Below are 13,318 nucleotides of genomic sequence, written 5' to 3' on the forward strand. Positions count from 1 at the left end.
AAATGGCTATATATCCTAGAAAAATAAGCTATAATGAATTTTAAATTCTGAAATTCCTACTACTGAAATTGCTTTCAGATCCATTTTTTGAAAGGTATTAGAATATTCGCCTGTTTCTTTTCTTTCTTTTTCTTTTTTTTTTTTAATGACTTACAGATATGTCAACTACAATTGAAAAGGAATAGGAATTATTATGATGTAGACTTGGGTGAAGGACTTTAGAGAAACATTTAATATAAATGTTTGATTCATAAAAAGAAAACACACACACACACACACACACACACACAACATACGATTTGAGCAATTACCTGGATCTGTAGCAGACATCAGTGAACCAAAAAACAAACAGTCGGTGAAATGGAAGTCTCCATTTTTCAACTGGCCAGCATATACCATAGCTTTCACAAAGCCATACATAATTAACCTGTTGAAGAGAAAAATAAGATCTTCAAACATCAAGCTGAATCCTGTGCAAACCCACGCTATCATTGCTAACCTTCTAATGTGCTTCCTGAATAAACATCATTCACAAATCACTACCATTCTGCCAAATCATGGTCATGCTAGCTCTCAGTACATTGCTGAGATTTCTTGACTATGAAAGACACTTTCACCAAATATCCCCACTCATTCACCTGGCAAAAGGTAACAATATTTTCTAGTATATTTCAATGAAAATAAATAAATCTCAAGAATATAAAAAATAATCTGTCAAATATGTCATAGCAAATTATGCCCACAAATACAGCAGCTGGATTAACATCTGTACATGGATTGCTTTTCAGTTTTCATTGTTTTATGTGGTAGGGGTGTCTGAAAAGTGTTCAAATTTCAAGTCTGTCACTGGAATGAGAAGAATATTGGTCACACACAGCACACTCAGTCCAGCCAGTTACTCTATAATATATGGGTCTCTACTAGTGCTAGTGTCAGGACACTTCCACACTGGGTAGAAAATCACTGTTAGGTTAGAGCTCTTGTAACTTCAATACACTGCTGAAAAATGAATCCTGAAAGGTTTATGTTTTGATCTTCCAAGGATAGCCATTCTTTTCATGAGATTATAAAAGGTTTATAAGTTTACCAAACCCATACCATGGAACAGAGATTGTCTATATTGGTCATCATTTGCCACCCCATAATTTTTAAATTGTATTTAATTACTTAACTGACTGATTTTTTTCCAACATCATACTAGAGGAAATACAGAGATTGGTGAACTGGGCCACAGTAAAATCACAGTAAGTGACTCTGACAGTCCTTAGAAACTATATACCCTTACACTAACAGATGGATGTTTAAATATTCACATGCATTGAAAGTTAATTTCTTGAAAAATGTTCTAAGGTTGTGAGCATGGCTAAAAAGCCTAGAAATCAGATATCAGAAATTATAATGTTAATGAGAATGCAGATGTTTCAAAATATTTTAAGAAAAAAATTCTTCATTAGAAAATATTTCAGACACATCTGCATTTGATCCAGGTTCAACCACTCACTAGCTGTATGGTTTTAGGACATTAATAAAACTTTCTGAGCCTTAATATCCTTACTAATGAATTTGTGGTAACAATAATAGTTGGCCCATAGAATTGTTTTAAGAATTACCTGAGACAATATACATTTGGTTTCTGGCACAGAGCAAATTCCCAATGAGGTTATTATTATTGCCAATAATATTTATCAAAATATATAATATTTACTTACTATTTCTATTTTTTCACATGCTTTAACTAATTTAATCCACACATTAGTCCTATAAGGAATGTACGTACTATTTGCATTTTACAGATAAGAAGACTGAACACAGTATCATCAGGTAACTTGCTCAAAGTGACACAGGAATTAAGTTTTGCAACCTAGAAGCGAACTGTGTGGAATTGGCTCCTGAGTCTATAATAATATTGGTTAAATGAACAGATATGTATTTTACTTTATATATTATCCCATATAATATATTCACAATTACCCTATTAGGTGGTTGTTCTAGGTTGTATGAAGGCACAACAATGGAATATCCCTAAGAACTTGAAAATAAGTTGAACTAGTAAGACAACTCATAATGGGTTTGAACAGAGAGGGCCAATATTACTGTGAAGAGTGTGGACTGCAGTAGGGAAGGCTGAAGGCATTAACATATCTGAGACAGGCTATGTCATGGGACATAGCAATGGTTGCTGGGAAGAAGCAAATCCAAGAGGTCTCAATCATGGCAGCTTACTCACACTTATGCTGGGAAGGGTATTCTGCCAGTTACTAGGGCATGCAGTCTCTTAACATATAGGGTAGCTTCATTCAGTTTGTTTGTTTAATAGACATTTATTATTTAACCCCCACTATGTGTCAGGCTTCATGCTAGGTGCTTAAGATACATCAGTGAATGAAACAAATATCCCTGCCCTTATGAAGCATACATTTTAGCAGGATAGACAGTAATAAAAAAATAATAATAAATTCAAATTATATTTGTTAATTGTATCACTCTCTGAATTGGAATCTACAAGTGTGATCAACCTGGGACATTCTGGACAGTTACAACATTCATGGGAATGCTCTTCAATAGTCATCCCTTCAACCTGTTCTGGTGTTCACCCAACTTCACCACCCTTTCTCATTGGAGCTATACTTCAAATATTGAGCATCAAAAGGCTCTAGAATACTGTAAACTTCATGACCTGTGACTATATTTCTAAATCCTGTGCCCATTAGTTAATTTTACAGGTTGGAAATCTAGGTTTAGAATTAAAATAACTTGTCTCATATTGCATAGAAGCCATTAGATTAGGTAAAATAAAAAATATATGCTACACAGACTTGGCAATATTACATAGAAACTAGAAACCTCATATACTATTGATTGAAATGAATAAAAGTCTTAACTAAAGTATTACTTTTTTATATTCTATAGCTTATTAAATTGTTTCCTACAGATTTATGCCCAAATTAATCAAATATATACCAAAGGTGTATATTCAGATTATTTCAGATTTCTGTCATTTGTAAGAGTAAAAACTTCAAAGCATCCTAACTGTCCAGTCACTAAATTACAAAACACATATATTTGAATTAACATGCTAATGATAATACTTTGTACAAGACTAAATATTGACATAGAAAAGCAAATTGATAAAGTAAACTATAAAGTGGTAATAAATAATTTCTAATTTTATAAAAATTGAACATACTTAGGCATACATATAAACAAAAAAAGACCAGAATTATATAGACTAGAATGTTAATAGTAGTTATATAATGGAATTAAATGTGACTACTTTTCTTTTTGCTTTTCTGTATTCTTCCAGTTCTTTTAAAAAATAGTAATAATAAAAATAAATAGCAACAGGGGCGCCTGGGTGGCTCAGTCGGTTAGGTGTCCGACTTCGGCTCAGGTCATGATCTCTCGGTCCGTGAGTTTGAGCCCCGCGTCGGGCTCTGTGCTGACAGCTCAGAGCCTGGAGCCTGTTTCAGATTCTGTGTCTCCCTATCTCTCTGACCCTCCCCCATTCACGCTCTGTCTCTCTCTGTCTCAAAAATAAATAAACGTTAAAAAAAATTAAAAGAAAATAGCAACATACATTAGTGAGTGCTATTATATAACATAATAGAAATTCATCTGTCATTTAATCCTCAAAATTTTATGAATTAGGTGCTGTGCTTATTCTTTTTTACAAATGAGAAAATTAGGTCAGAGAAGTTAAAAAGCTTGCCTATGTTCACAGAAGTTAGCTCTCGAGAGACCTGGATTTGAACCCAGGCAGTTGGATGCCAAAGCCTACATCCTTAGCTGCCATCTTTACAAAGCTTTTGAATTGCTTTGAAATCAGGAGAGACCCACATAACTGTTCACACACCCACCCTCCCCACCTCCACACACACCCTTACACACATGATTCGTTTATTTACTCCAAATCAATTCTGGGACATAAAGTAACTATAATTCTAACAGCTTACTTGAGATAACACCAAAAAAGGAGAGAAATAAAGTCCAGTTCAGTACAAGCTCGATACTAATAACAATGGTCATCATCGCTGGTAATTATAACAATCCAATAACTAGTGTGCATATACTATTGCCACACCCTCCTTTATAAATGGGAGCTATTGTCATTGTTGCTACATTATTATTAATAAAAACTAGTTACAACTATATTAATTGGGAAGCTAAAAAAAAAATGAAACCATTAGCAACCACCATGTTCTCACAGGATGGTGTATTCTATCAGCACTTCACAGGAAGTATTTCAGATGGCTCAGGATACAGGAGAGATGTGGTTTGATGGGAAGAGAGAATCTGTTAAAGTCCAATGCATACAGTGCTGTGAAGATGGGAGACCTGAGTAAGATGTTCCCCAGGGGTCAATCTGTGGTTAGTGACAGCCTGGGTTACAGGGATGGGCAGAAGCAGAAGTGCCTCATAAAAACCAGAAATGTTGATAATTTGATTTTAACAAATAATCCACTTAGCGCTACTATTCTTTGAAATGCAAAGTGCTTGTGCTATGAAGGATACAATGGTAGAAGTCCAGAATCTGCTCTCAAAGAGTAGAGTATTACAGGATGGCAGCCATGTCACTGATACTCATAGAAAGCATTGGGCAAAAGAAAATTTGGGGAAATGCCCAGCATAATACCCCACACACTCACTTTATTATTTATGACGTGTGTATTGGTTTAAAATTTCATAAGCCTATTTTATACTATTAAATTTCCACACCTATAGATGTGTGAAAACGTTTCAGAACAAAAAGTTCCAGAAGGCTCAAGTGCTGTGATGACTTTTAAGTATGCCATCTTTATCTCTCCCAGTATTTTAAAGAAAGAATATATCTTCTTCTTTTTACAAAAAAAAAAAAAAAAAGTATTGATCAAGCAACGAATAGATCAACTGGAAAAGGCAGTTTTTTGAACTGCTAGAGATAAACTGGGAGAGTTGTCAGTTTGGAGATGCAGCTGTGTGGACCACTCTCATTAGGTGCTGGAAGAGTCACATCCCTGCTGGTGAAAGCGTGTGAAACAGGCCACTGCATGAAGCTCACTCTGGCAGTGGGAAAACCCAGAACCAACAGCTATGGAAGCTATATGAAGGTTACAATCTACCATCTACATTTCTGATTTCTATACCCACACACTTTCCTTTAGATAAGTATCTTTCCCTAGCTATCTGTTCACATTTTATGGATGCTTTGTATGTCACATTTTCTTTTTTTTCCAGAGTATGCATTCAAAAGCAATATCCCATTGGATAACTCATAATTTCTTTTTTTGGAGGGGGGCTTTATTGAAATATAGTTAAGATATAAGAATGTATAAGCTTAAGGTATACAATGTCATGATTCAATGTATGTATATATTGCAAAATGATTAGCCAATAAAGTTAGATAACATATCCATCACCTCACAAGTATATTATTTGTGTGTGGTGATAAATTTTAAGATCTACTCTCTTACTAGCTTTCGAATATTCAATACGGTATTATCAACTATAGTCACCATGCTGTGCATTACATCCCCAGAACTTACTCATCTTATAACTGGAAGTTTGTACCTTTTAATCATCTCCACTCACTTCTTCCACCCCCGACTCCCTGCTCCTGGCAACCACCAATCTGCTCTCTGTTTCTATGAAGAGAATGAATAATTTCTTAATGCTAGGCTACATGGGGTTGGGAGGATATTCTAGCCAAATTCATTTATTCATTCACCCATGCATTCATTAATTTGAGCATTGACTCATTCATAAAACAAAAAAATTATCCAAAGATATAATTCCTCCTCTGAGGGAGCTTATATTTTATTAGAAGAACCAGACATTTAATAGCTAATTTATAATTATTTTATTAGTATTGTGCCTAAGTCTTATGGGAAGAAGTATAGTTTGCACATGTGCACATTTCTGTAGCTGTGGAACATAACAGGGGGACGTTGTTTTATGGAAGAGATCACAGGTTCAACTTTAGAAATGTTGAAATTAAGCAGCCAGTGAGACTGGTACACAGGTTTGGATCTCAACAAGGGATTGGCTCAGGACACAGATTTGAGAGCAGACACAGGGTGGTGTATGTTACTGCAGCCGTGGGTGTGCATGAAAGTCCAAAGAGAACATAAAGTGGAAGAGGTATATGATGGATGTGTGGGTCCAGCCTTTGAAGATGAGATAGAGACAATGAAGCAGCCAGCAGAGGACAAGGATAAGTCAGAGATGTGAATGGAAATCTAGTAGAGTGTCAAAGGAGTCAAGAGAAGAAAGTGTTTCAAGAAGAGCATTGATAAATAGGGTTGAATGTTGCCAACAGGACCATTTATTTAGTGTCATTAGGAGTGTGGAAGCTCATGTGAGATTTGAATGGGTTGAAAAGCCTATGGAAAATGAGCAATTAAGACAGGCAACATACTCCACTCTTCTGAGAAGTTTGACTACAAGTGAAGCCAGGTCTGTCTCCAGACAGAGAAGGGGTTTGCAGTGAGACTTGATCATAAACAGGTGAGGAAGAAGTTGTGAAGAAGCTCACATCTCATGGTGGCTCACAAACAGGGGACACAAAACAGCAATTCTGCTTTGTCAAGATTATTGGCATGAGGTGATGAGCCTGACTTTGGGTGGAATTATATGGGCTTTAGAGAGTCTGTAGGACGGTAGGCTCCTATAGGTGTCAAACAGATGATTCTCCTCTTCTGTCACTGTTTTGTCATTTTACCAAGTCCTATGAGAAATGCAAAGATAAGCCAGACATGATTTCTTTTTCTCAGGAAAAAGACACAGGTCACCTGCATAAGCAGAGCACAGAGTTCCTGGAAGAGATGCAGATCAAGTGCATTGAGTTCATAGAGGAGAAGAAGCTGTCTTTACTTGGGGACTCAGGATAGGCTTTGAGAGAAAAGTAGCATATCTGCTGAACCTGAAATATACATTCAAGTAACGAAACTACCAGCAGTGTTTCATCAATATGTGGGATGCCCCGACTACTTATTTTTTTCCCCAGAATGCAAAACATTTATCACTGAAGGTGGTTTGTTCTTTAATCAGTACAGAATGCAATGTGCAAACAAATGAAGCCCTTCCTTTGGAAATCCAGGGAACCATCTGCCATCTGTCACTCACTGTAGAAAAGAGTGGAAAAGGCCTGTCCTGACTAAGCTGTGACTCCACCTCTGGTTTTCACTTTAGAATTCAGTACAGGCTGCTCTGCTTCAAGAAGCCCTTGAAACCTGCAGCTCTGTTGTAACTGAAGCAGGTACTCAGATCTCACAGTGCTATATGGCCCCTTTGGCCCATTCCACTTTCCCCACCAATCTCAAGACTTTGTTCCTTCTGTTTCATTGAAGGTTGGGGAGAAGAAGAAATGAAAAAGTAACTTCAGTGGCTTGTGGGCATATTAAAAGTGCCTGCCCTTAATCCCTTCTTCTCTCAAAGGGTTGGAAGGAGACAGGTTTTAGAGGAAGAGGAAGCCTGCATTCAATTTTTCTGTGCCTAAGTGGAAAGAGGAAGCTGGTTAGGTAATGGGATGGTGGTTGAGGGAAGGAGAGCAATGAGCGGAGGGCTCATTGTCAGGAGCATAAGTGTGTGTGTTGAGGTTGGGAAATTCTATACTTAGGACATCTGGCCACTCAAAAATTTTGTTTGCAACAGCCATCACCAGAACAACCACACTCCTACAGTTTTTTTTTCCTATCTCTGGCCTCTATTCTCTTCTTAGCTGCCACACACCCCATGAAAACTTGACTTTTCTCAAGTCACCTATTTGCCATTGAATAGTGGGCTCTCTGGCCCCGAGATTTTAATAAGACTTTGCTAGGAATACAAAGTGGAGAAGGAAAGAGGGAACAAATATCTGAATACTTGTTGAGTACCTACTCTATGCCAGGCCCCATGTTAGTGCATTTTATATATTTTTCAACACACACACACACACACACACACACACACACACACACACACACACCAGCTAGGCAGCCATCATGATTCTTATTTTATAAACAAGAAAACCCAACAAGTAATAGAAGTGAAATTTAAATACCGGTTCCTTTCTATTTTTTACTATTGGATACTAAGTAGAAAATTTAAGATATATTTGCCTTGGCTTCACAAATTTAACAAGTCAGTTACTATATATTCTTTGCTCCTGATAGAATGCCTTTGACATAATATTATATTGGGAGTAGCTCTTTAAGAGTTAGGAGTGGCCCAGGAGACCTTCCTTTTAGGCATTTAGTCAGGCTGTAAAAGGGTATGGAAAGCATGTGTTTTCCGTGATTTTTCCTTTAAGCCAGTTCTATATCTGGCTTCCTGTGAGCCTGAAGTGGCCACCACATTTTTTCAAGAATGGAAAGACTGCAGAGAAGAGGTTGTGATGAACTACACTGCTCTTTAACCATGGCTAAGGATATTGGATCTTGGGTCCCTTGAAGCAAAATCAAGTGAGTTCATTTCCCAAATACTCCACTGTCCATCTGCCTGTCAACTTGCCACCTTACTGGGCTTTTCCTGGAGGATTCACTCACCCATGAATTTTTGTGACAATTTCTGCTCCCATAGCAACTTATGCAATTGCCTGCAGAGAATCAATTCCCCCTTCTGTAAAGTACTTCAAGATTCACAGAAGAAGTGTGATATAAATCCCAAACTTGAATGTGGAATGGGCATAAATTGCAATGTTGACCTGTACTAACAGGTAGAAATCTACTGAAAGATGAACGAAACACAGGTGAGAGCTTAACTATGCATCCTGATTGTGTATCTACTCATATCTACTATCTGGGAGTATGCTGGCTCATTCAGGGGTGAAAGGGGATCACTTTTGAGAAAATCTGAAAGGAGCAATGAGGACTGTGCAGAACTTAGCCACACTTACTCAATGACAGCCTGCACCAGCAATCTGGGATATGTAGTAGAATTCTCTGAGCAACTTGAGTTCCTCACTTCTCTCTACTCCCAGGTCATCCAGCCTTCTCCTTTCAGAAAACCATGATTAGTGCCCCCTGGATATAATCACTGCTCTCTTTCCTCTATTCTTCTATCAACTTGTATCCCCACTGTTCCTCTGGTGTGATTTACCAGGCTCTCTCCTTTATTTCAATAAGGTCTTAAATTCTAGCCATGCATTCTTTGTGTGTCCACCTTACCTGAATAATTTGAAGAGAACACATCCAGGCTGTTCTGCCTTTTTCCCTCTCTGTTCCAAGCTCCATTCTACACACACATTACCCAGCCTTGCTAGATCCCAAAAGTTACAAAGATGAATCAGATGTGGCTTCTGCCCTCTAGGAGCTCACAGCTCAGGAGGAGGAATAAGTCATGTGTATAAATGACTGGACTACTATGTGAAAAACTGCAGATTCAGTAAGAAAGCTAAAGGTACAGTGAAATGGATTTCAAAGGAGGAAGGGAGAAGATGGTCTGGGGGAAGAAGGTATCGGAGATAAATATTTCTTGAAAGGCAGATGGGGTCAGACCTGAGTTGTGGTAGAAGAAAGAGGGAAAAGGTAACATGGGCCAACAAAACAAGTAGTAACACACGAGGTATTCACAGTGAAGGTTGGATAATTCAATGTGATGAATTCTTCCACTATGTATTGTTATATGGTCTAATTCAATGGTTCTCAAATTTTGCTACATATCAGAATTACATAGAAAGCTTTGAAAATCATGATGCCCAGGATATATCCCAGACCAAGTATATCAGAATCTCTGTGGATGGAACCCATGCATCCATATTTTTAAAAGTTCTTCCATTGTTCTGATAAGTAGCTAGGATCGAGAACAAGTATTCTAAATCACTACATCTTGTCTCTAATGTCCAGACCAATCATCTGGGGATCAGCAGGTCTGCAGTAGGATCTGGGATTCTGCATTTTTAATGAGCTCCTAGATGGAGTCAATGCTGCTGGTCCCAGGCCATGCTTTGAGTAGGCAGCTCTAAATGAGAACCCTGTTAACTAAGTAAAATATCTCAGCCATCTCTGTTCATTCTGGCTCTGATGGTAAACTCCTTAATATGGCAGCACTTTGAATTCATCAATAGAGTTTGTCTGAGATGCAGTTAGATTACAGCTCCACATACAGAAAGCACATAATACCTACTGCTTGGTGGCTTGGTATCCCTGTTATGTATGGATGAAAGACAAGGATTACTGGATAGCATGTGAGGATTCAAGGGGCTATTAGTTCTCGGCTCCAATTTGGAACTCCTTGTAGAAGAAAATGAAAATGGGATAGGGGCCAGAGAGTGAAAGGATGTCTTACCCACTGAAATGTAAAATTTAACAGACCTTTATTATGCCTGTGATCTGTAGCTCCACAGAGACTTTTTTCCCTAGGTACAGAGATCCACCTTTCCCTGCCACAGGGAAAGTGCCATGATTGTTTTGGTATCATCTGAGGCTGGTAACTGCAAAGTCCTACCAAGTTTTCAAAAGTGGTGAAGGGAATACTCAACCTTTTCTTTTTAAATATTTTTTAAAAATTCTAGCATAAATTGCATATTTGTTATGAGCAGTTATTTTGCTGGTTATATAAAACAACAGGTTTCTTTGCTTTGGGATGAACTATATCAACTCAGAAGTTCTGACTGGCAGTACAAAGGTGTGTATATACACACGTACATACATATAATTTTTATTAATAACAAGAAGCTTGCACAAAATATCTCAAAGTATAAAATTCATCCAGTCTGAAGTAGCAAGAGAGGCGCTTGTTGCCCTGCACATGTGGGCTCTTGGCACTACTTTTCACTTGAAAGACACAAGTACAATTGTTACCTCACTTGCTCTCACCTTTCCTGAAAGGTGGATAAAATCAAGGTCCATTATTCTCCTTTCACAGATGAAGAACTGCCACAAGGACCTTAGAGGCCTACCTACCACCTTATAGCCTTTGCTCTGTTGTTTTTCCTCAAGTGTGAAACTGAAACGCTGGTTGGAATCAGTTGTTTAAATCAGGGGGAAGAAAACTTAAAAATTATTTAACACAGAATACCTATTTAAAAATCTAGAAACCAAGGGGCACCTGGGTGGCTTAGTTGGTTAAGTGACCAACTTTTTGATTTTGGCGCAGGTCATGATCTCATTGTTTGGGAGTTTGAGTCCCATGCCAAGCTCTGAACTGACAGAATAGAGCCTTCTTGGGATTCTCTCTCTCTCTCTCTCTCTCTCTCTCTCTCTTTCTCTCTCTCACCCTCCCCACCTCAAAATAAATATATAAAATTGAAAAAAAGTCATTAAAAAATACGCAAACCATGATCCATCCAAGTTAATGACTTGGTAAAAATTATATTGAACTTGGCTGGTAGCAAGACAGAACTGGAATGCCAATTTTCTTCTAAAGAGATTTTGCCAAAACTGGTAATTTTCACAGATTCTCTGCTGCCTGGAATTTTAGCAAAGGGAATAAAACTTGTGATTCGAATGTAACTTGCTAATCTATAATTCCCAGAAAATTTCCCATCCCTTTTCATACTCCCTAAAGCATGTTTATGTTCTTCAATTCTACCATTTGGAACCCTAAAGCCAATGGCTGGTTGAAATAAAATGTAAATAACAAGAAAATGCAACTCTCTGGATTTTTCCCCATTCAGATCAATTTTCCAGCAAGTAGAAAGCTCATAAATGCAGATGTTTAAAACATATTTAGCTCAAATTAAGATGTTACACTATTTACTGTTGGATGACTTTAAGATATATTATCATTATTGATGACAAGATAGAATGAAGAACTTATCTTCTGAGTGATGAAAATCAAATATTAATTCCTTGCTCTGATTCTTCTTTTTCAATCATTTCAATACATTTTCAATAACTTTTTGATCTAGAATGGAAATTTAAAATGGCCTGTTTTGCTTATGATGCATGTAATACAATTTATTACTTGAAATTCCTTTGTAGTTGTAAAGTGAACTTCTTTTGTAACATTTCGAATAACTTTTCAGAGCAGACAGACTGTTCTTATGGGCTTCTCTTCCAATAACAGGGTTTACCCACTATTTAAATATAGAAGAAATTACCAAAATTCTCTTTAGAGAACAAAATAATAAAATATTTACTACCATAGTTATTCCTTCATAGATCCTGAGCTTCGAGACCATTACTCCAGCAACACCACCCAGCAACACAAGTATCTGCTAAAGAAGGTCATTTGGTTTATTAAATCTTATTACTCTCGAGTGTCCCTGACATAATATTAACTGACGATACTCCAGGGCTATATGTACATGGGGTCATCCTTACCAATCTATGCAAACATTTCTGACAATCACTCAGTCATCTGATCTACACAACACCAGAAAATTAATATAACTTACTCTTCACCTGTGCCCTTACTTCCTATCTACTAATCCCCATCCACTTGACCTATGGACTGGCTTTACACTACTATATATTAAACTGAAATGTAGACAGTTCTTCATGTCCCCATGTGATTTGAGTTGAATGGACTTTGAATTTAGCTGTAAGACAGAAGCTGGTGGAGTGAACCATCTGTAGATGAGGGCCAGGTAAATTGGCCAATAGTTAATGATTTCATTTCTTAACAACTTTATTCCTCTGGAGAACAAAGCACCTGTTATTACCAAGTATGATTTCATCTTTAAGGACATAACACAGAAGGAATATGTGTCTTCTTGTTTTTAAAAATGAGGTTCAGAGGAAGAGGATGTAATCAAGTTGATTTAGTCAGCCACACAATATATTTTTAATTAGTGTCTACTATATGCCCAGCACCTGATAGGGTTCTGTGTATAAATGGAAAAACAGGTAATGGGCAGCCTGCTCAGGTATGTAGAGATAAAACAGACTGTTAAAATCTAGCATGGTAAGTGCCTCTGCCAATTTCTAGCTCTTTGACCAGAGGCAAGTTCCCTATTTCCTCATTTCCTCAGTTTCCTTGTCCATAAAGTAAGCATAACAATAGTCATTGTGTTATTACCACTGCTGAATGATCCAAGGGGTTCCTTAGTTCTTCCAGCTATCATTTTTGTTGGTAAACACAAAAGGCCATTTAGTATTAACCTCTGTTTCAGAGAACCAGTGAATTGAGAAAGGCTCGAATTTGGAGCTTTCAAGAGAAGCCTTTAATAAATTGTTTTCAACACAGAAACATATGTTTTCATCTAGTTCACTATAGAAAGTTGATGCAACATAATTGGAAAGAGATTATCCTTTAAATAATTCTTGATACTTGATCTATTGTGGCAGGCATCAAAGAGACCACCTTCATGGCAACTATGGTTAATGAAGGTGTACTGCCCATTTGAAAGTTGCTAAGAGAGTAGATCTTAAAAATTCTCATCACAAGAAAAAAAGTTGGTATCCATGTATGGTGATGA

At 37.3% G+C, this 13,318-nt stretch overlaps 1 protein-coding gene across 1 annotated transcript in view; it reads right to left on the reverse strand.

Moving 5' to 3' along the window:
* SLC9A9 (solute carrier family 9 member A9) overlaps positions 1-13,318 on the reverse strand; it is a 575,498-nt gene that overhangs the window by 399,275 nt on the left and 162,905 nt on the right. The window contains exon 5 of the mRNA XM_030330596.1: positions 312-427. Within this exon, the coding sequence (XP_030186456.1) occupies positions 312-427 (116 nt within the window). The remainder of the gene's footprint in view (positions 1-311; positions 428-13,318) is intronic.

This window comes from Lynx canadensis, chromosome C2 (genome assembly GCF_007474595.2).
Source record: "Lynx canadensis isolate LIC74 chromosome C2, mLynCan4.pri.v2, whole genome shotgun sequence".
Classification (NCBI taxonomy): Eukaryota; Metazoa; Chordata; class Mammalia; order Carnivora; family Felidae; genus Lynx; species Lynx canadensis.